This window comes from Mastomys coucha, unplaced genomic scaffold, assembly GCF_008632895.1.
Source record: "Mastomys coucha isolate ucsf_1 unplaced genomic scaffold, UCSF_Mcou_1 pScaffold22, whole genome shotgun sequence".
In the NCBI taxonomy this organism is placed as follows: Eukaryota; Metazoa; Chordata; class Mammalia; order Rodentia; family Muridae; genus Mastomys; species Mastomys coucha.
In genome coordinates, this window is record NW_022196905.1 from 93,185,563 (window position 1) to 93,206,855 (window position 21,293).

At 43.0% G+C, this 21,293-nt stretch overlaps 1 protein-coding gene across 2 annotated transcripts in view; it reads left to right on the top strand.

The window, feature by feature from the left end:
- The window catches only part of Gpat3 (glycerol-3-phosphate acyltransferase 3), a 56,180-nt gene that overhangs the window by 30,290 nt on the left and 4,597 nt on the right, over positions 1-21,293 (top strand). For both annotated transcript variants that reach the window (XM_031336994.1, XM_031336995.1), the window contains exons 4-12: positions 8,715-8,985; positions 9,993-10,067; positions 10,613-10,702; positions 12,135-12,228; positions 16,556-16,671; positions 18,262-18,317; positions 18,869-18,954; positions 19,611-19,739; positions 19,939-20,018. In XM_031336994.1, the coding sequence (XP_031192854.1) occupies positions 8,715-8,985; positions 9,993-10,067; positions 10,613-10,702; positions 12,135-12,228; positions 16,556-16,671; positions 18,262-18,317; positions 18,869-18,954; positions 19,611-19,739; positions 19,939-20,018 (997 nt within the window). The remainder of the gene's footprint in view (positions 1-8,714; positions 8,986-9,992; positions 10,068-10,612; positions 10,703-12,134; positions 12,229-16,555; positions 16,672-18,261; positions 18,318-18,868; positions 18,955-19,610; positions 19,740-19,938; positions 20,019-21,293) is intronic.

Sequence of the window (21,293 nt, forward strand, 5' to 3'; positions counted from 1 at the left end):
TTCTTCTTCTTCTTCTTCTTCTTCTTCTTCTTCTTCTTCTTCTTCTTCTTCTTCTTCTTCTTCTGTAGTTCCTTATATAGGCTATATTGGCCTTGGAGTCAGAGAGATCCACCTGCCTCTGCCTCCCGACTTGGTCTTTTGTTGTCTTTGTTCTTGCTTACATAATTGGTTAAGACCATGCCCCATAATAATAGAATGGGTGGTTTCTAACCTCAAAGCAAACACAGATTTGGTGTTCAGCTGGTGTGATAACTCTTACTGACCTGAGGGGAAGGGTGTCAGGTAAGAGCAACTGCACGAAGGGAGGAGAGGAGGAGCCCAGGGAAATATAGGTGCTCAGGAACTGGTCAAATTTGGCAGGTGCAGGATGTGGGCGTGAGTTGGAGTAGAAGGAGTTTGGAGTTGGGTATTCTAGTTTATGTTCCTGGATGGATTTGAATTGATGCCTGGCTCCGGCATCAGTTCTTCAGAGGTGTGGATGACTGAAAGTGCCTTAAAGGTGTGTGTGTATTGGGGGGGGGAGCTGAAGATGGGGAGATGACGGTGGGGCAAGTTGAGGTACAGTGGGTCTGGAGCCATTCCCGAAGGTATAGGGACTTGAATCTGAGCAGTAAGAAGCCTTGGGCAAGAAGGCAGCACTGTGGGTACACCTCTTCCTCTCCTTGTCTTTTCCCTCCTCCCCTCTTCCTTCCCTTCCTCCTATCCTCCACTCTTCCCTTCTCCCCTCTTCCCTCCCTCTTTTTTCTCCCCTCCTTTCTTTCCTCCTCTCCTCCTTCCTCCCCTCTTCCCTCCCTCCTGCCTTCTCTCCCCCCCTTCCCTTCCTTCTTCCTGCCCTCTCCCTCATTTTCCATGCCTCCCTCCCGTCGAGGAAACTGAACCTTTCACCTCCTTCCTGCTGGCTAGACAAGTACTCAATTACAGGTTGGAAGCGTGCTCTAGGAATGAGTGAAGTAAGGCTCAGCCAGGAAAAGATGGAAACGGGATAAACAGGCTGTGTGCTCTCCCTTCCACTCTTTCTTCTGCCCACAGATCTCTTTTGTGTACGTTTTTTCCTCTCAAGGTTAATAGATGCTTACCAACTTGCCTAGAAGTGAAGATACCGGGGTTGCCTGTTTTGTTTTTATCTGAAGCAGGCTATTGTTAGTGGCTTTTACAGCTCATCCAAAAATTGGACACTCATGGCTAATTTAAGATTTGGGTGCCTGACAGTGGTGGCACACGCCTTTAATCCCGGCACTTGGGAGGCAGAGGCAGGCAGATTTCAGAGTTCGTGGCCAGCCTGGTCTACAGAGTGAGTTCCAGGACAGCCAGGGCTACACAGAGAAACCCTGTCTCGAACAAACAAACAAACAAACAAACAAAAACAAAAAACGTGGGAGGTTGAGCTCCACTGCATTGTTCCCGGCCTGCGCCCAGGGTGTGCTCTCTGGCCAGCCGTCTCAGAGCCTAGTTTCAGGCTGCCTTTTATTGCATGAAGCAGTTTTTTAAGACATTTTGGTTGTCTGTGGTGCATTCCTTTACACAGACACTGATAGCTTATTTGTGGTTGATTGACATTTGGGTCATTTTTAGTCTTTAACCATCAGGAACAGAGCTGCTGAGAACGCTGTAGGATAAGCAACTAACTGTTGAGCTTTATTAGAAACTGCCAATGGTACTCTGAAATGTTTTCACAGGCTCACTAGAGCACTAACCAAGAATTTGGTACATGTGTTTCATATGTCTTTTTTTCCTGGGGTTTCCTTGTGGAAGTATTTGTGTTGGGCCTCAATCTTTCTGCCTGAACCTCCAGAGTGAGGAGATTTTAGGTGTCAGCCACCCACAGTACTTGGAGTGTTGAATTATTTTTAAAACTCAAGTTAATTGTAAATCAAGCATATAAACAAAAAACAAACAAACAAGCAAAGTATATAAACAACTTGGAAAGTTTAGAATTTACACATAAGTAATAGTATGTCCTGGGCTGGAGAGATGACTCCGCAGTTCGGAGAATACTTAACTACTTGGTCAGAGGACAGAGTTCAGTTCCCAGCACCCACATCAGACAGCTCACAACTGTGACCTCTGCTTTAGGGTCTGGGCATCTTCTTTTGGCCTCCATAGTCATCTACATTCTCATTGCCTAGTGTGTACAGAACACTGGGTTCAGTTCCCAGCACTGCATAGGCTGGCTAGGCTCGGGGGTGAGGCTTGAGGTAAGAGGGTCGGGAGGAGGTCATCCTCAGCTACATAAAAGAGGCTTCATTCAAGGTCAGCCTGTGATATGAGATGCTCTCTCAAACAAAACTCAGATAACCATAATCTGAGCACTAATTCCACTTAACTAAATTTGTAACATTAAAACAGATTTTTTTTTTCCTTCGAGACAGGGTTTCTCTGTATAGCCCTGGTTGTCCTGGAACTCACTCTGTAGACCAGGCTGGCCTCGAACTCAGAAATCCGCCTGCCTCTGCCTCCCGAGTGCTGGGATTAAAGGCGTGTGCCACCACTGCCCGGCTAACAGGGATTTTTAAAAAGGTATTTGGAAAAGAGTGAAGTGGTTACCAGAGCAGAGCCTAACTAACCAAGCCCTGAGGGAGAGGCTTGACTGGTGGCCCAGGGGACACTTTGGGTGTGGTGAGCCTAGCCCTGCTGAGTTACTGCTAACTCATTGTGAAAAAGGATGGGAAAAGGTGGACCAGGGCCTGCCTGTATAGCTGGTGCAGTGAGTCACACACCAATGTCCACGACAATTGACATGGATAAGATTAATGTGTCTTTGCAGCTAAGTCACAGATAAGCCACTCCCTCAGCGCTAAGTATTTCTGCTCTTTAGCCCCAGTGGGACTCCATCTTCCTCCCCTACTCTAACTAAGAGCTGTGCATTGGAATTGTCTTCTCTCAGTCTGTTTAAAATCAGGCAGGTCTGATCTGTGACTTTGTAGGGAGGATTCCCTCATACCAGGAAAAGGGCTTTGAGATTTGTAGTTGGTTTGGGGGTCAGTAAACTCCTCTCTGTCCCACTTCCCAGTAACTGGGGGTGAAATAGAAGAACAGTGTATGTGGGAACGAGTCTGAAATTACAAACACACAGTATATTGTATTTCCAAAGATAACTTAATTACCTTTCATCTAGAGCAGTCTTTTCACTCTTCCTAATGCTTTGACACTTTAATATAGTTCCTTGTATTGTGGTGTGACACTCCCCCCATAACATTATTTTCATTGCTACTTTGTTACTTTAATTTTGCTATTGTTGAATTGTAACATGAGGGCTAGGGGCTAGAGCATGGCTCAGCAGTTAACAGCACTGACTGCTCGATCAGAGGTCCTGAGTTCAATTCCCAGCAACCACGTGGTGGCTCACAACCATCTGTAATGGGATCTGAGGCCCTCTTCTGGTGTGCCTGAAGACAGCAACAATGTACTCATATTCATAAAATAAATAAGTTTTTTAAAAAAGGAATTGCAATGTAAATATCTGTGTTTTCAATGGTCTTAGGTGAAGCCTGTCAAATCACCAAGCTTGGTCAGTCACCAAGGGTCACAACTCACAGGTTGAGAAACACTGATCTTAAGAAACTGGACATTACCAGTTCCCAGAAGGTTCGAATGCTCTTCCCATCCACTGGAGAGTATACATCTGACAAATCCATACCAGATTTACTTTTAAATATTTCCACAGAAGCAATGTTAGGATAGGAGATTGTCTACTTTTAGAATTCTTTTCGAGACAGGGTCTCTGGTAGTAACGCAGGCTTACCTCACTGTGCAGCCCAACATGCTGTCAAACCCCTGCGCACCTCAGATTACTGTGATGACAGGCATGCGTGTCTCCACCTCCACTCTTCAAACATTTATTTACTTTAAATTACAATTTTAACTTTATGTGGATTCAGGCTTTGCCTGCGTGCGTGTTGGTGTACCACTTCTACCTGGTACCCTAGGCGGCAAGAAGGCAGCATCGGTACTCCCAAGACTGGAGCTACAGTGTGAGCCACCGAGCAAGCGGGTGCTAGGTATTGATGTTGGTCTGGTGGAAGAGTGGCCATCTCCCTAGCCCATTTTCACTTTCCTGTGAAGCTGAAGATCAAAGCCACAGCTCTTTGAATGCTAGACAAACATTGTACTGGCTGAGTTGGCTTTTTGATCAACCAAAGTTTTAGCAAGAGAGTGTTTGGACTAATGGACTTCTGACCTGTGCAATGCTGGTAGGTTAAGGGTCTACTTACTTGTTAATTACCACGTCCTCTTTGGGGAGGCAGTAGGCCCGATTTTCTTAATTGGTTCCCTTTCTAACTGGAGGGTAGAACACTAGTGTGATTTATAACTGGGTAGTTATTCCAGAAGTTCACTTCAGCTAATTTAGAGTTAATTATGGTTAAGATGGTTTTAGCTTCTGCCTCCATTTCCACATGCCTTTTACATGTGACCTTTTTTCTGTAGGGATGACTTGTTAAAGGCAGAAGGCCACTGGTAGCGTGTGCAGTCAATCTCTTGCCTTAGACACAGAGCTGGCTCTAATTTTCTTTTCATCCAAACATGGTCTCTGTTGGCTCAGCCTGAGCATTTGGAATAAGGACAAAGTTCAAATATTTATGACTTTATTTTCTGATACTGATTTGTGAAATTAAAGGAAAAATTTCCTAGAATCAATTTGTGATAATTTAAAGACTGTGGGAATCTGAAATATCAGGATTAATTTGTTAAAAAATAAAGACTCTTTAAAAATTATTATTATTATTGGGCTGGAGAGATGTCTCAGCAGTTAAGAGCACTGACTGTTCTTTCAAAGGTCCTGAGTTCAATTCCCAGCAACCCCATAGTGGCTCACAACCATTTATAATAGGATCCGATACCCTCTTCTATGTGCCTGAAGACAGCTAAAATGTTCTTATATAAATAAAATAAATAATATAATAAAATAAATAAATCTTTAAAAAATTACTTTATTTTGTGTGTATGAGAGTCTTACCTGTGTGTATATCCATGTATCATGTGTATGCCGAGCTCCCTTGGAGGCTAGAAGAGTGTCAGACCCCTTGGAAGCAGAGTTCTATATAGATGCTTGTAAGATGCCCGTGGGTACTGGAAATGAAACCTGGATCTTCTAGTAGAGCAGCCAGTGTACTTAGCCACAGAGCCATCTCTCCACCAACTCCTGGTTTTCTTAATGATAGTGTAAGAATTGATTTTATGGGTGTGTATGAATGGTAAATTTTGGTCTCCTTCTACGACACTTTCTTTTAGTGGTCAAAGAGATGTCCATTTTTCTAGTTTGATATCTGGCACAGTTTTTCACTGTAAAGTGAATACATTAGGTTTTTTTTTTTTAATGTCAGTTTATAATTTGGCAAGTTGGATGCATACGTTTGATTACAAAGGTCACCATATCTCAGGAAGGAAAAGATGGGATTTGAGTAGGACTTCCTTTTAGTAACTACTTAACAATAGGATTCACCTTAAGATATTGTGTGTCTATGGATGTTACTTCTCAGGTGGTTTCTGCTAGCTCACAATACAAATGCCTTTACTTTCCTGGTGTGTGTGCGTGTGTGTGTATTTATATATACACATATAAAATACATATATACATACACATATATATTTTATATGTGTACACACACACACACACACACACACACACACACATATATATATATTTGTTGTTCCTGGCCAACAAATAAAACAACACCCTAAGAGATGTAGAAAGCTTATGTATTTAAGGTTGCTAAAAGATTTGACATGTTAATGTGATGTAGGAGCTTGGGTTTAATCTGGGATCAAGATTTAAAGGATCTTATTGGGACATGGTGAGGATCTGAATCAGGATGATTAGGCACTAGCCTTGCATTAGAGCCAAGCTCTTTCATTCTGACACATTTTACTGGTTGAGTGTCCCAGAGAAATGCCCGTTGGGAGGTAAAGAGCCTGTTGTGTGGAACTTGTTATAGGTGGGCCAGAACAAGTTATTTTTATACACAGAGCTAGAACAACAAGCAAACGTGGCAGAAGGGAGGTGCTTAGTAAGTCTGAGTGGGCGAGCACATCTGCGCAGCTTTTCTATGAATTGTGTGTTTTATGACAGATCTTCTCTGAGTGGAATCCCTGAGTCATATTCTGGATGTTTGGTTCTCCTCTACAGTGCTGAATTGTTTCCCAATACAGTAATACTAATTATATTCCTGCTGGCTTCCGTTCTCAGAGCACTTGGTGTTATCCTATGGTGGCAGAGTTGACCCCTCTCTGGGTATAGTGAAGCTGAGCATCTTTCAGAGTATTGAGTCAAAGGCTACACTCTTACTATGTTCTCAGCCTTTTCTCATACTGAGCTTTGAAGTTCATTTTTCTGCTGATTTTATCCTGTATGTCTTAGTATATTCCACAAATCCATTCTTTGTTGATTTTGTGCCATCATGGCAGTCCATATACTTTTGAAAGATGCTTAACTAAAAGTATAGGATTGTGTTACGTTTTACAGGCGTTGGCAGGGAATAAACCAGGTCCCGGGGCAGAGAAAATACTGCGTGTGTGGCTCTGGGAACTTGGCAGGGGTCTTTTCCTTTAGCTCACTTACATAATCAACTCAAAGTTGCGTTAGCTCATTTTCGGTCTTTCTGAGAAAGGATATTTTAAGGAGCTGTATCTACTGTCCCTGGTGTATTTCATTCAGAGATTTACTGAATAGCTTGTACTTTCTTCCCTTTGTAGCTGTTTAAGAAATCTATATATTGCTAAATAATGAAACTGGTACACTGCCAAGGGTTGACCAGTACTTGGATAGAGTGCTCTGCCTGAGTGGCATTACAGAGCCCCTGGAGCAAGAGGGTGACTTGGTTGGGACATTGCCTTGGACCATCCACTGGCACCAATTAAAAGCAAGAAAGAGTTGACTTACCTTAAAAAAAAAAAGACAACCCAATACTCATTCAAGAGCTTGCTTTATTGTCCTAATAATTTTAAGTTATTAGATAAAATAATTAGGGGAAGCCACATATATATTCTCTGTCTCCGTCTCTGTCTCCCTCCTTCCCCTCCCATTCCATTTCAAAGTGTTAGCTCTGTAATGGTTCCTTTTTGTTATATAAAAGACACCTACCTACCAGTGACTGTCTTAAACACAGCCTGGCTTTCAATTTCAAGTCATTCTTCCTTCACCCCCTGCTGTGTCCAGAACCCAGAGCAGCTGGGACTTGACCTGACTGGGTAGAAAGGACAGACACATAGACAGACATACAGAAAGCTTGCCTGACAGAGGGGAAGCTACTAGGCTACAACCACAGCAGGGAAAGAACCCCAGGCCATTTGTTATTCTGTGCAGTGCAGGAAGGAGTTAGCTAGCCTTGGTAGTGGGGCCCAGCTCCTCCTCTGGGAGGAGGACATGGTTGCTGGTATTCAGTATTCATACACACTGGCCACCCCTTGGGCAGAGATAGGCTTTGCCATCCTCTGAGCCTCCCACCAGGAAGGCTTCGCCAGCGTCCGCAGGTCTGTGGGCATAGCTGTAGCCATGCCAGCAATAAACACACACACTAACGACTTCCTGGGCTCTGCACACTCCCCCAAGTGCAGCCTGCTGTTATTCCTTCAGAAAATCAAAAAGAAAAAGAAACATCCCAGTCTCCCCATTTCTGCTAAACTTGGCTTCGAAAACTTCAATTATTTTCTTTATGGAAAATAAGTCTCAGTAGAGAAGAAAATCTAACGGCATTGCCCAAAGAACACCATGTTTAGTGTTTTTTCCTACATAAATATACTTCATTGCTTTAGATATGCTTAAGCTCTTATCTTTTTTCATTTGATAATAGAGCCAGTGGCGTTGTGCGTCACTGTCTGGGTAGAGTGCTGCAGTGAATGCCTTCCCTACATCTCTTAGGAAACATCCTAAGAGTGGGATTACTAGTCCTCAGCAGAACTCTTCAGTCCTTTCCTGGCGAGTCGCTTTTACAACCAGCTTTTGCAAGCCATTCCATTTTATATAAAGAAGATATGAAAGTGCTGGTACCATTTCAGTCACTGACACAGAAGTATCTACTTAAGGAAGTATGAAAGTATCTATTTACTAAAGTCGCTTTTACAACCAGCTGCAAGCCATTCCATTTTATATAAAGAAGATATGAAAGTGCTGGTACCATTTCAGTCACTGACACAGAAGTATCTACTTAAGGAAGTATGAAAGTATCTATTTACTAAAGTATCTATTTACTAAAGTATCTATTTACTGATACCGTTACTCCTGTCAATCCAGTTGTACTTTGCTTATCTTTCTGAAACAGCTTGTGGTTTTGCTTTGAGACAGAGTCTCATGTAGCTCCGGCTGACCTGGAATTCACTTTGTAGACCAGGCTAGCTTCAAACCCATAGAGATTTGTCTGCCTCTGTTTCCTGAGTACCTGGATAAAAGGCATGTACTGCTGTACCTGGCTGTATTTTTCTTATTAAGTAACTTTAGGGCCTGCTGAGGATTGAACTGAGGGCCTTAGACATGCTAGGCCAATGTTCTATCACCAGATACATACCCCAGCCTCTTACTCAGTAATTTTTATAAAGTCACTGGGTGGAGGTTGTCTGAGGAGATGCATGGCTTCATCTGTTCCCACTGTGACTGCTGCTCTAACATCTCTATGTCACTCACTAAGCTTGTTTTCTGTATTCTGTGCAGTTAATGTTGCTTCTTTGGTCAATTGCTCTGTGCTCCTATGGCATTTTCTCATGTCCTCACGCTTTCTTTTAAGGTATTATCCAAAGAGATGAGTCACCCATGGAAAAAGGGCTCTCTGGTCTTCGAGGAAGGGACTTCGAGCTCTCTGATGTGTTTTATTTCTCCAAGAAGGGATTGGAAGCCATTGTGGAGGATGAAGTGACCCAGAGGTTCTCCTCCGAGGAGCTAGTATCATGGAACCTCCTCACAAGAACCAATGTGAACTTTCAGTACATCAGTCCGAGGCTCACCATGGTGTGGGTGCTGGGTGTCCTAGTACGCTATTGCATCCTGCTACCTCTGAGGTAAGTCACCTGCCTGCGTCGATGGTGCACTCAGTACAGAGTTCCTTTTCATCATACATTTAATGGCTGCTTAAGAGTACTGTGGAATGGATTCCACCTCTTGCCAGTTAGGAATCCCCATCCGATGTGACCTGCAGCAATGTGTTAACTATCTATACCTTTTACATCATTTTTTCTTCCAAATGGAGATGTGCATTCAAAACTCTGTGTGTGTGTGTGTGTGTGTGTGTGTGTGTGTGTGTGTGTGTGTGTGTGTAAGAGACAGAGGGTGGAAGAGGGAGAGAGGGAGAAGGAGTGTATGTGCGTGTTCCTTCATGTCCTAACACTGTGGCTTAGATTGTTTTTTGGGAATTGTTGAAGCTGTGATAAACAGTGAAATTGAGGACTGCATATACACACTATTGCTAGACCCTAGGCCAGTGCCCCCGAGCTTGAAGATTCGTAGGATTATTCACTGACAAGGACTGTATATATACTATTGCTAGACCCTGACCCAGTGCCTTAGAGCCTGAAGATGCATAGGATTACTCATTGATGTTTGAAGATGCATAGGATTATCCATTGATGTTTGAAGATGCACAGGATTACCCACTGATGTTTGGGAAGGAAATACTAGAAGCTTTAATTTTTGTTTTGTTTATTTGATGCTCTTTTTGAGACAGAGTCTCATGTGGCCCACAATGGCCTTGAACTTGCTATGCAGCCTAAAATGATCTTGAGTGCCCAATTCTCCTGACTTTGCCTCCCATGTCCTGAGATTACCAGCATGTATCCTCATGGAATATTTATTAGAAACTGTATTTTTTTCTCTTCCTCACAAAAAACGTATCATAGAACAATCTATAGAGTCATGTCAGAACTGATAGAATCACCAACACTTTTCCTCGCTGTACCATGCACCATGCACCATGCTCTACAAGTTTACGAGCTTGTGAGTGACTTCTTTAGGCTCTGGTCCTTCTATCTACTGAACGAATGTTTGCAGTAGTCTGTCTTTTCTCTTACAGGGTTACCCTGGCTTTCATTGGGATCAGCTTGCTGATTATAGGAACTACACTGGTTGGCCAGCTTCCAGACAGCAGGTGACATGTCTCCTTCCATCCAGCCATACTTAGGACTGTCTTCTTTCCCTAGCTGTGTCCACAAAGCTAATGTTTGTAGGTTTCTTATTAATTGTATGGTCTAAAGCAACATATGAGAATTCTTACTTCATCTTCATAGCCTTTATTTGCTTTTTCATCATGCCTTGGTTCAAACTGGAAGTGTTTTTTCAAAGGAGAGATGAAGGGCTAAAAGAAAGTGGAGTGAGGGATCCAGAGGGAGAGAGAGAGCCTCAGCCACTGGCATCCTGGAAGGCTGAGACCAAAGATCCTCAGCTGCCTTTGGTTACGACTTCCTTATAGTCTAGGAGGGTGGAGAGAATCTAGTTCCTACTAGAATTTTGTCTAATTCTCCTGGTATACTTTGGGCCTTTAATAACAAATGCATCTATTGAGCCAGCAAGCATCAAACCGCTATTCAGTGTAGCAGAACACAGGATGCTGCTCGGAAGGGCACACTGAAGCATTTTCTGTGTTTCTTAGGAGTACCAAGAACAAATAATAAAAATGATTTCTTTTTCCTTCAGCCTCAAAAGCTGGCTAAGTGAACTGGTGCATCTGACCTGCTGCAGGATCTGTGTTCGGTCCCTGTCCGGCACCATCCATTACCATAACAAGTGAGTGTCCTGTCCATAGCTGCTCTGCTTCAGGGAGACCCACAGGGCTGGGAGAAGGAGGGGAGGCAGCACGAGGGTCTGAGAACTTATTCTGTGTTCCCCGTTGCCTTTTGAGGTGTCAGGCATAGCAAAGCACTGTGCTTTCAGAAGGAATATAATAATTAACACTGAATAGTGTTCATAGACGGCTGTGCTGAGTGGGGTGCGCTTCTCTCATTGGTGATTCCTGGGTGTGGGCACTGCTCTTATCGGATAGGTGAAGAGTGGAAACTCTGCCTCTCGTTGCTAAGGGTGGTTCAAAGTCAGGTTTTGAGTTGGATCTGTCTCTTTTGAAGATGCCACTGTGTTGACAGTCCCGGGGTGTGGCAGAGGCTGAAGACTCATCCACACTTAGTCTCCCTGTTTCTAAAATTCTCTACCTGGTTCTTAAGATAAAATACTTAGTTCTGTTCTTTTTACCCCAAGCAGAAAATACAAGTAGCTAAGCAAAGTCATGTGCTAAATTAAAGTGATTAGGATTGCTTTTGAATTTATTTTTTATTTTAATTCAGTGTTATTAAGCAACATTGTCATTCTTGTTATTCTTTTTGAGATAAGACCTTGCTACAGAGCCCTGGCTGTCTTGGAGCTCATTAAGTAGCACCACTGGCTAGCTTCCAGCTTGTGGCGATCCTCTTACAGAGCGTGGCCTCCTCTAAGTGCTGAGACTGCAGACTCCAGACACCCTATCTAGCAACACCATAATTGTAAAAGTTCCAGAGCAAGCTCTTCCCACCCCGACCAAGTCTTTCTGTCTCATTTATAGGAGGGAACATTTTGTCATTTCTTTTGACTAGGTGTTTATCAACAAAGGGTTCTTTAAATTTTTTAAATTGGTTGAATATGGTGGTGGACATGGTCATCCTAGCATCTGAGAGACTCAGGCAATAGAATCGAGTGTTCAAGGCTAGTCTCAGCAACATGGCCCATTGGAGGCCAGCCTGGGCTACAAGAGATCCTGACTCAACAACATAATATTGTACTAAGAGCCATCCACATAAATCACCAAGTAATTCATAAGTAAAACATGAATTATGGAGAGAACATCATAGTCCCTCACCCAACTCATCATAGCGCACGCGGATAATGTTTTCAAGACGTTTTTGGGTGCATAGGGCTGTGAATAAGCCGGGCAGTGGTGGCGCACGCCTTTAATCCCAGCACTTGCGAGACAGAGGCAGGTGGATTTCTGAGTTCAAGGCCAGCCTGGTCTATAGAGTGAGTTCCAGGACAGAACTCACTATACAGAGGAAACCCGGTCTCGAGCCCTCCATCCCCCCCCCAAAAAAAAAGAAAAAGAAAAAAAGAAAAAAAAAAGACTCGTCTGTGCAAGCTGTTCTGTAAACCAGCGAGTGTTTCCTGAGTATGGTGCTTACCGTTGTTTTAATTGCAGGCAGTACAGACCCCAGAAGGGGGGCATCTGTGTCGCCAATCACACTTCTCCCATCGATGTCTTAATCCTGGCCACGGATGGGTGTTATGCCATGGTAAGGGCAGCTCGTTGGTGTTTCACATGTGTGTGTGTACTGGATTGCAAACTAGAAAGTCTGTCTCTCTCCCTCCCTCCCTCCCTTCTTCCCTCCCTCCCTCCCTCCCCCCAACTCTCCTCCCCTCTCCCTCTCTCTTTAAAAGATTTATTTATTATTTTACATAAGCACACTGCTACCGTCTTCATATACACCAGAAGAGGGCGTCAGATCTCATTATGGTTGGTTGTGAGCCACCATGTGGTTGTTGGGATTTGAACTCAGGACCTTCAGAAGAGCAGTTGGCGCTCTTACCCGCTGAGCCATCTTGCCAGCCTGAAAGTCTATCTCTATTAGAATTTTGGCTGAGACATAATTGTGCAGGCAGGGCAATATATTTACACAAGGAACAAACAGTGTAAAGAAATTTGCCACGATAGCCAACTGAGGTGGAGGAACAACTTACAGAAGCGCAGGCCTCCTCTGGCAGACTGTTGTAAAGTTGATTTCATCTTGCTCCAAACATCCCAGCCAGTGTTTAATTATACCATAAAAATTAAAGTTATCCTCCTCAGAGACCCCTGCCAGTCAATTAGTTTTCTCTTCAGAAAGATAAGTGCAATTAAAAAAAAAAAAGAACCTGTTTGTTTAATGACAATCTGGCAAGGAAGCCAGAGTAGTTTGTGCCACAGACCAGTTCTCAGATTTGTCTATAACCTCCAGAGAAGAGAAAGGAAAGCAGAAAATTTAACAACCGCCACAGGGTGCGCAGCAAAGCCACATCCCCGAGTGCCCTTTGTGGCATGAAGAGAAACCATATTCCTGTGCTTCGCTTTTACCTTGTTTTCTGTTGCTCTAACGGTTTGTTATGGCATTCCTCAGCTGGCAAAGGAAGTTCAGATACAGACTTGAGCTCTCTTATCTGCTCGCTGGTTAAATGTGTTTCTGAATTGGTGCATGGAACGGGATGGCTGAATGCAGGTCCCTGGGTTCTTCTAGTCTCGCAGGTGTGGGTTGGGCTATGACAGTATGCTCACTGGCCAGTTTCCAGGTTGGTGGTGGTGTGGGATGCTTTTCTGGGAGAGTCTTTGCAAGCTTTTAGGTTAGATGTGTGCCATGAGTGGGTGGGACTGCCAGCAAGTACACTGGCTTTCACTATCCATGGGTTGTGTCTTAGTTAGGGTTTCCATTGTTGTGAACAGACACCGTGACCAAAGCAACTCTCATAAGGAGAGCATTTAATTGGGGCTGGCTTACAGGGTCAGAGGTTCAGTCCATTATCATCAAGGTGGAGCATGGCAGCATCCAGGCAGGCATGGTGCAGGAGAAGCTGAGATTCCAACATCTTCATCTGAAGGCTGCTAGGAGAAGACTGGCTTCCAGGCAGCTAGGATGAGGGTCTTAAAGCCCACACCCACAGTAATACACTTCTCTCACAAGGCCATACCTCCTAATAGTGCCACTCCCTGGGTCAAGCATATACAAACCACTACAGTTTGTATGATCAAGAAGGCCTTTTTAAAAATTACCACTTACTAGTACATGTTTGATATGTTTAAAGTTCCATGGCTTCAGATGTGGTCCAGTGGTAGAATGCTTGACCAGTACATGTGAAGCCCTGGGATATATCCCCAGTACTATCAGAAAAATAAATAAATAAAACCATCTAAAATAAACGTGCAAGCTGGACATGGTAGCATATTTTTATAATCTTAGCACTCAAGAGAGAGAGGCAGGAGGATAGCTCTAAGTTTGAAGCCAGCCTGGACTACATAGCAAAGTTCCAGGCCAGTCATGACTATACAATAAAACCCTGACACACATGCCCATTTCCCCATCAAAGTAAGTAAGTAGGTGAAATAAAGTCTTCAGAACGCATAACTTTCAGACAAGTACATTTTAATACATCACTGACTTGTGTAATCCAGCTATTTTGAACCCAGGGGATTTCTTGTCACCTTTTGGAAAAGAGATGAGAATTGGTTGTCCTTTTATAGTTAGGAGTCAATCAATAGTTATAAACTTTGTAAAATAAAACTATAAAACAGTACACATATGTGTCATGGAAACAATTCTGCATATTATTTCAGTGTGTAGGAATCCCTTTCAATGGCCACCCAAGGCAGCCCTCAGGAGAGCCTCAGCCCAGGTCAGGACACATTGTATCAACCAGCCACAAATTCAGTCAGTCCTGAGACTTCATTGCAGATGGAGACAGACACCTCCTAGGCAGCTGATCCATCCTCTTGTGCTGAGTACTGCAGATGCTGTCGTTTATAAGGACCAGAATGTATTAGCTCACTGCAGGCTGAAGAGTCTAATGTGGAGACCTGTAGTGAGGATCTGACTGTCATGTCTTTATATATCAGAAGGACTGAAATTGTAAGAGGAGGGTCTGCTCCCAAGAGCCTTCTCCCTTTGTAAGGATATTTATAGTTTATGTGTGTGAATGTCTTGACTGTATGCATGTCTGTGTGCCATGTACTTGCAACTCCTAGGAGTCCAGAAGGCGGCTATAGTGAGAATTCTATATTTTTGGCTTCTTCAAAATCCACAGAAATATTATAAGAATAAAGTTTTTGTTTTAATCCCCAGCTGTGGGGGTCAGCTTTGTAGCAGCTGACCATGATTTGTCTCATGCTCTAGTACAGGTATGGTTTTTGCTAGCTGCAGATAGTTGGGATTCTGGGAAGTTTTGGAGGGTCTGTAAATGCTAAGTCTCTGAGAGGTGGGGTTGGTGGGTTGGTTGCAGTTGGTTAGTAATCTCTCACAAAGAAGAAACAAATTAGATTCATAGATAATCTCTTGCCCCTCTATCCTTATTTCTCTCCCACAGAGTGATAGGGGGTGAAGTGGGGGTGGGGTAAAGGATGGAAAAAGTGGCAAAAGCTAGCAACAGGAGGCATTGGATTTTCTATGACTAGACAGCAGTTCATGCCCTCTAAATCCTTTGCAAGAGCAGTAAGTGCTCTTAACTGCTGAGCCATCCCTCTCGCTGCAAGGGCCCGTTTACAGTGGTTTTGACTTGTTCATTTGAGCAGAGCAGTCATCCTTCACATTAGTTAGGCCCTTTTCTCCAGCACCGCTGTACTGGGAACTGGTGTGTGAGTTCCAGGACAAATGTTCAAACCATAGCAAGTGGTTAATTAGGATTTGTGTTTCTAAGACCACACCCCATTTCTTCTGTTCTCTGACCAACAAAAAATTGACTATAATACACTTGAAACTGATAGCCTCAGACTCAAAGGTCTCTTCCTTTGTAGGTTCCCAAGGTTGTACTCAATTATTTCTTCTTGAAAGGCTAAAAAGTACAAATGTATTCCTTCTCATCTAGCCCGAAAGACAACACGCTCACCTGTTCTTTTGTCTTTGTTGTTTCTGTGTTCTGGAAGTCAGCATTCCTAATCTGTCCTAGGGGTCAGATTCGTCCTCTGGTCAGCTGCTCAATATTCTGTTGTTGATATGCATGGGTATCTGTATGTGCACAGACACACACATGCACACACACATGCACACATACATACACATGCACACACATACACGTGCATACACACATACATGCACACACATATACACACATACACATTCACAGGAACACACATACAACACACATACACAGCAAGTGGTTAATTAGTATTAACCACTGGATATGTCTACAGGCACACACATGCACATACACACAGGCACACACAGGCACATACATGTACACACACTACTATCATTGACACTATTATCTACTCATTTGTTTTTACCCATTTAGACACTTAGGCAGTTTTCAATATTTTGCAACATTAAACACTATTATAGCTCATAGTTTTTGAGAATGTATTTTCTTTTTACCTATGCTGTATTTTCAGGGAGAATTCATAGAAGAGAAATGATTGAAATGAAGGGTAATTGAATATGTAATCTTGAGAGCTGTTAAATGTCTTCCTCGTTTCTTCCCCCAAGCAGGGCGTGAGAGTGCCCATCTTAAAGCCTGAATTAGGGTGCGCTGTCAAGCACTTAATCCTCATCATTCAGGTGCATTGAAAATCATAGTTCAATGTAGCTCTAATTTTTATTCCCACAATCTTGATGAAGTTGAGGGATCACTGCTTTTCAGAGTTCCAGGACAGCCAGCGGAGCACGGGGAGTTGAACTTCCAGGGTGTTGCTGAAGTTGCTGTTGTTTGGCTTTGCCGGTCCTTAGGTTACCTTTAGGACTTACCCATCAGCAGACGGCAGCCAGTCTTTGTTCTGAGTGGAGATTAGGAGTGTATTGGTCCCCTTCCCTTCCCTTGGAAAGACCCCTAGCTTGCTTTGGTGGCCAGGCCTTTATGTTTCTCTGTTTCTCCTGATCCTTCTAGGTTGGGCAGGTTCACGGTGGATTGATGGGGATCATTCAGAGAGCCATGGTTAAGGCTTGTCCTCATGTCTGGTTTGAACGCTCAGAAATAAGAGACAGACATCTTGTGACTAAGAGGTAAATGGTGAAGTTCCTTGGCCTTTGTTGAAATAACAGAAAAGCTGATTGACTTGGGTCTTTTGGCCAAAAGTATTGGGGGGGGGGGCGCTGTTTAAAATGGAAACAAAATCGTGCAAAGCTCTGTTAGTAGCTGGATATGTCTGCAGTTAATAGGAGTGATGTAAGAATTTTACAGTCTGTGGGATATATAGCTACATATAACCAGACCAGAAAGCTCAGCTGTCCTGTGCTGCTATGACTTAAGTAGGGTACAATCAGTGAACTTTTAAAGTTTAAAATTACCACCTTGAGGATTAAAGAATTGATAATTTACTTGCTGAATAAATCTTTGACTTTTTTTTTTTTTGCTGGATATCCACTGTTACTTGAATCCACTTACCAGAGTGACAATCTCTGATGGACCTTCCTGTTGCCATCACAAAACACAAGAGGACATCAACTTAACTAGGGGGAAAGGTTTATGTTGGCTCACGGTTTTAGTGTAGTCAGTGTGTGGTTCCTTGGCTCTGTGGCAGAGGAAATCTGTTCACTTCATGGGGACAGAGGCAGAGAGAGTGGAGGATGCCATGCTCTCAGTTTTTCCATCAAGGGCAGGCACCCAGTCTTTCTTCTAGCCCCATCTCCTAAGGGCTCTGTCACCACTCAGTGGTGCCCTAGGTGGCAGCTGAACTGTGAACACAGGGCCACAGAGAGTACATCCAAACTATAGGAGATCTTTATGGTAAGGAAGGGGGGGACTGTCTGGGGCTCTGCAGAGATGGACAAACCAAGAACAAAGCTGGAGAAAAGCTTTCCCTGATGGGGTTCAGTTGACTGCTTTAGACATGGAGGGATGGCCCGTGTTCCTCATGAAAACCCTTTCTCTTTCTGTGTAGCCCAGGCTGGCCTTGACTTGTGGCATCTGCATGTCTCATCCTCCTGGGAGCTGGGATTACCATACCTGGCTCATGGTGTTCACAGGGAAGTTCACCCTGACTCATTTCAGAACTAACTTTCTTTCTTCCTTTTTTTTTTTTCTTTCTGAGATTTAATTATTTTATGTATGTGAGTACACTGCCACTCTCTTCAGACACACCTAAAGAGGGCATCGGATTCTATTATAGATGGTTGTGAGCCACCATGTGGTTACTGGGAACTGAATGCAGGACCTTTGGAAGAGCAGTCAGTGCTCTTAACCACTGAGCCATCTCTCCAGCCCCCGAACTTTCTTATTTAATGGCCATAAAACAGACAGATTGGTATGTTCCTCCCTGCTCCCCCCTTTTTTGTTTCATACAAGGAACTATCAACACATGGCTGTCCAGACAGTACTTGGAAAGCTGAGGTCAGGAGTTGGAGCTCATTCTTGGCTGCATAGCAAGTTCAAGGCCAGCCTGAGCTAATAAGACCTGTTACGAACAAACAAAGTAGCTGAAGTCACCACTTAGAGTTAGAGAAAATGAGAGCGTGATGGTTTCCATTCTCCACTTGCCTTTTATCTCTTATTTCTCTTCTTATGGCTTTTTTCCCCACTAGCAGGATGTGAAGAACAAGGAATCTTATTTCTGTTTCCCAAGGTGGAATAATTTATTCTTTTTTTCCTTACAGATTAAAAGAACATGTTGCTGATAAGAAAAAGTTACCCATTCTAATCTTCCCAGAAGGTAAGAACAGAGACTACTAGCAAGCTACAGCAGGCAGCAACAAGCCATCTGAGGAACATTCTAGAACTGTCTCCCCTATCTTAGAGGAGGGGATATCCTCTCATTTCCTGCTTTCTGATTTTTAAAGTAATTTTTCCATAAAGGTATTAAGCAGCATCAGCTATGGCTGTTTAGCTGTGAAATGTATTGAAATTACCAACTGCCGTAATGGAGTTGTCACTGAGCTTTTAATGGCAAAGTGAGAGTTTGCAGTTAAAATTGCTCAAGTATTTTTTTATTGTTCTTTAAGTTGACTTGCCTAGTGGTCATAACGTATGTACAGCTTTGATGATATTTTAAATGATAGAAAAGTAATTCCTGGGCCAGTAAGTGGGGGAGCTTGCCAGAATTCAAGTTCTGGGACCCACAAGGCAGATGAAAACGATGGCTCTCTTACATTGTCCACTGACCTCCAAATACACGCACACACGTAGAAAATGTAGCACTCTTTAAAGCAATTCCCTTTAAAATTTGTTTCTAAAGAGTGACTCACTTCCTTACCACTCTGCCAGGTACCTGCATCAATAATACTTCCGTCATGATGTTTAAAAAGGGAAGCTTTGAAATTGGAGGAACCATATATCCAGTGGCAATAAAGGTAAAGCTAACATTTTTTTTTTTTAAACGGGGAGTGACGTTTGAGTGTTAACCTTATTTGATATTATTACAACTTTAAAATTTGAACGGATGAAGAACGCTTGTGTATGTTGCTTCTTTGGCTCTTTACGGTACCTTTTGTGCTCAATCTTTCTAGATAGATAATTGACAATTGATAGACAGATGCTAGATACATGCATAGATAGGTAATAGATTATATGCATGCAAGGATGGTAGGTGGAGATTTAGATACAGAGATAGGTAGACTGATGCATAGATATAGAAAGATAGAGAGCTGGTAGGTAGATGGACAGACAGACAGCATGGCTATGTGGAGGTTGTGTAAGGGAACAGTGGTGGGCTAATCTGATTGATCTCTGCTTTTGTTGACTTTACAGTCAAGTGTGGAGTCACATATTTTGGAGTCATGTAAAGAGCTCTCTGTGTAGCACTCTGGGCTCTTTAGCAAAGCCATTGGCACTAATAGAAGGCATTATTAGGATTGGCTTAGTTAATGTGAAAAATTCTGTCAAGTGAAGTGAATTCTCCTGGGATCTGAGAGGCCTATTTTTCTTACTTCCTGAAAAACACTGATTTGGAAGAGAGACCAACATGGAATTTACAGCTGGAATGTATTTTCTTTTCTTTTTTTCTCAGTATAACCCCCAGTTTGGCGATGCCTTCTGGAACAGTAGTAAATACAACTTGGTGAGCTACTTGCTTCGAATAATGACCAGCTGGGCCATTGTCTGCGATGTGTGGTACATGCCTCCCATGACCAGAGAGGTATAGATAATGTTCAGGCTTTGATTTATTCAATCAGACAAAACCAAGAAAGCCTATGCCTGAAAACTTGGGTATCTCCATTGCTCCCATCATGCCTTTCTTTGTATTTACTATTGTAAGACAAATAAAAATGATTATGGGATACCTTAAGGTTTTAAAAGCTTCATACCTAAGATGTGTAACTCTTTCATTCAACTAGGAAGGAGAAGATGCGGTTCAGTTTGCAAACAGGGTTAAATCCGCCATCGCTGTACAAGGAGGGCTGACTGAACTTCCCTGGTAAGAGACCTTTCAGAAGCACTTGTATTCTTTTTTAAAAAATACATATTTATGGCTGGAGAGATGGCTCAGTGGTTAAGTGCGCCGACTGCTCTACTGAAGGTCGTGAGTTCAAATACCAGCAACCACATGGTGGCTCACAGCCATCTGTAATGAGATCTGATGCCCTCTTCTGGGGTATCTGAAGATAGCTACAGTGTACTTACATATAATAAATAAATAAATCTTTAAAAAAATACATATTTAACATAATTAATACTGGTGAGCTATAGACTTAGCAAAAAGGGTCTAACAAAGACTAAAATAAGGTAGAAGCTTTTCTCTCCCACTTAAGTGTGGGAGTCCAGGCTGGCATAAGCTTAGTATTTATTCCTATACCAAACTCAATATGTGCTCCTAATTTATGGCCCAAGATGGTGTTTCATCTCCATCCAGTGTGCACAGCAAATGGCTGGCTGCAAGGAATGGAAAAAGGACACACCCATCCCCACAGGCACATACACTGGAAACTGTACAAGCCACTCAAACTTATATGTGTATGCTGTTGCAAGTCGTGGGGTGGTGGTGAGCTGCAAGGGACACTTGGTACTGTAGCGTACCATTTGCTGGATGACTGCGTTGTTAGGTAAAATGAAGAAGACAGAAGAGGGAGCGTGGGTTTGGGGTGGGGTTTGGGCTTGGGGGCGGGACCAGCTGTGTTTCACTCTCACTTTATTAGAAACTAAGAACTTGAGGAGGGGAAATTGAGAAGCAAGATTGATGGGTAACTGTAGCTTCCACTTTTTAAAAATTTTAGTCTGAGGAAGATTAATGTAGGTGTCTTATATTAGTCAGCATGGGCTGTCACAGCACAATACCATAGACTAGCATCCCCACAATATTTGTTTGAAGGCTAGATACTGCTCTGTCAGTGCTCAGTGAGTGTCCTCCTTGTGGGTCAGAAGCCTTCTTTCTTCAGTGGCTCACATGACATTTTCTTTGTTCAAGCGTGGAGAGAGCAAGCTCTCTTGTTATAAGGATGTGTCTCTTGTTATAAGGATGCTAACCTTACCACAAGGACCCCACTCCTTTGACCTCTTCAATCCTAAAGTCCTCATTGTCCCACTGGCTTCACCTTATAAATTAGTGAGGATAGAAATATTGGGAACAAAACGGTGAGCAGTGAGGTTCACTATACCACTTGTGGGAAGAGGTCAGTTCTTACATGCATATCAGGGGCTGTGACCAAATAGTCCGTATTTCTTTTTTTTTTTTTCTTTTTGGTTTTTTCTTTTT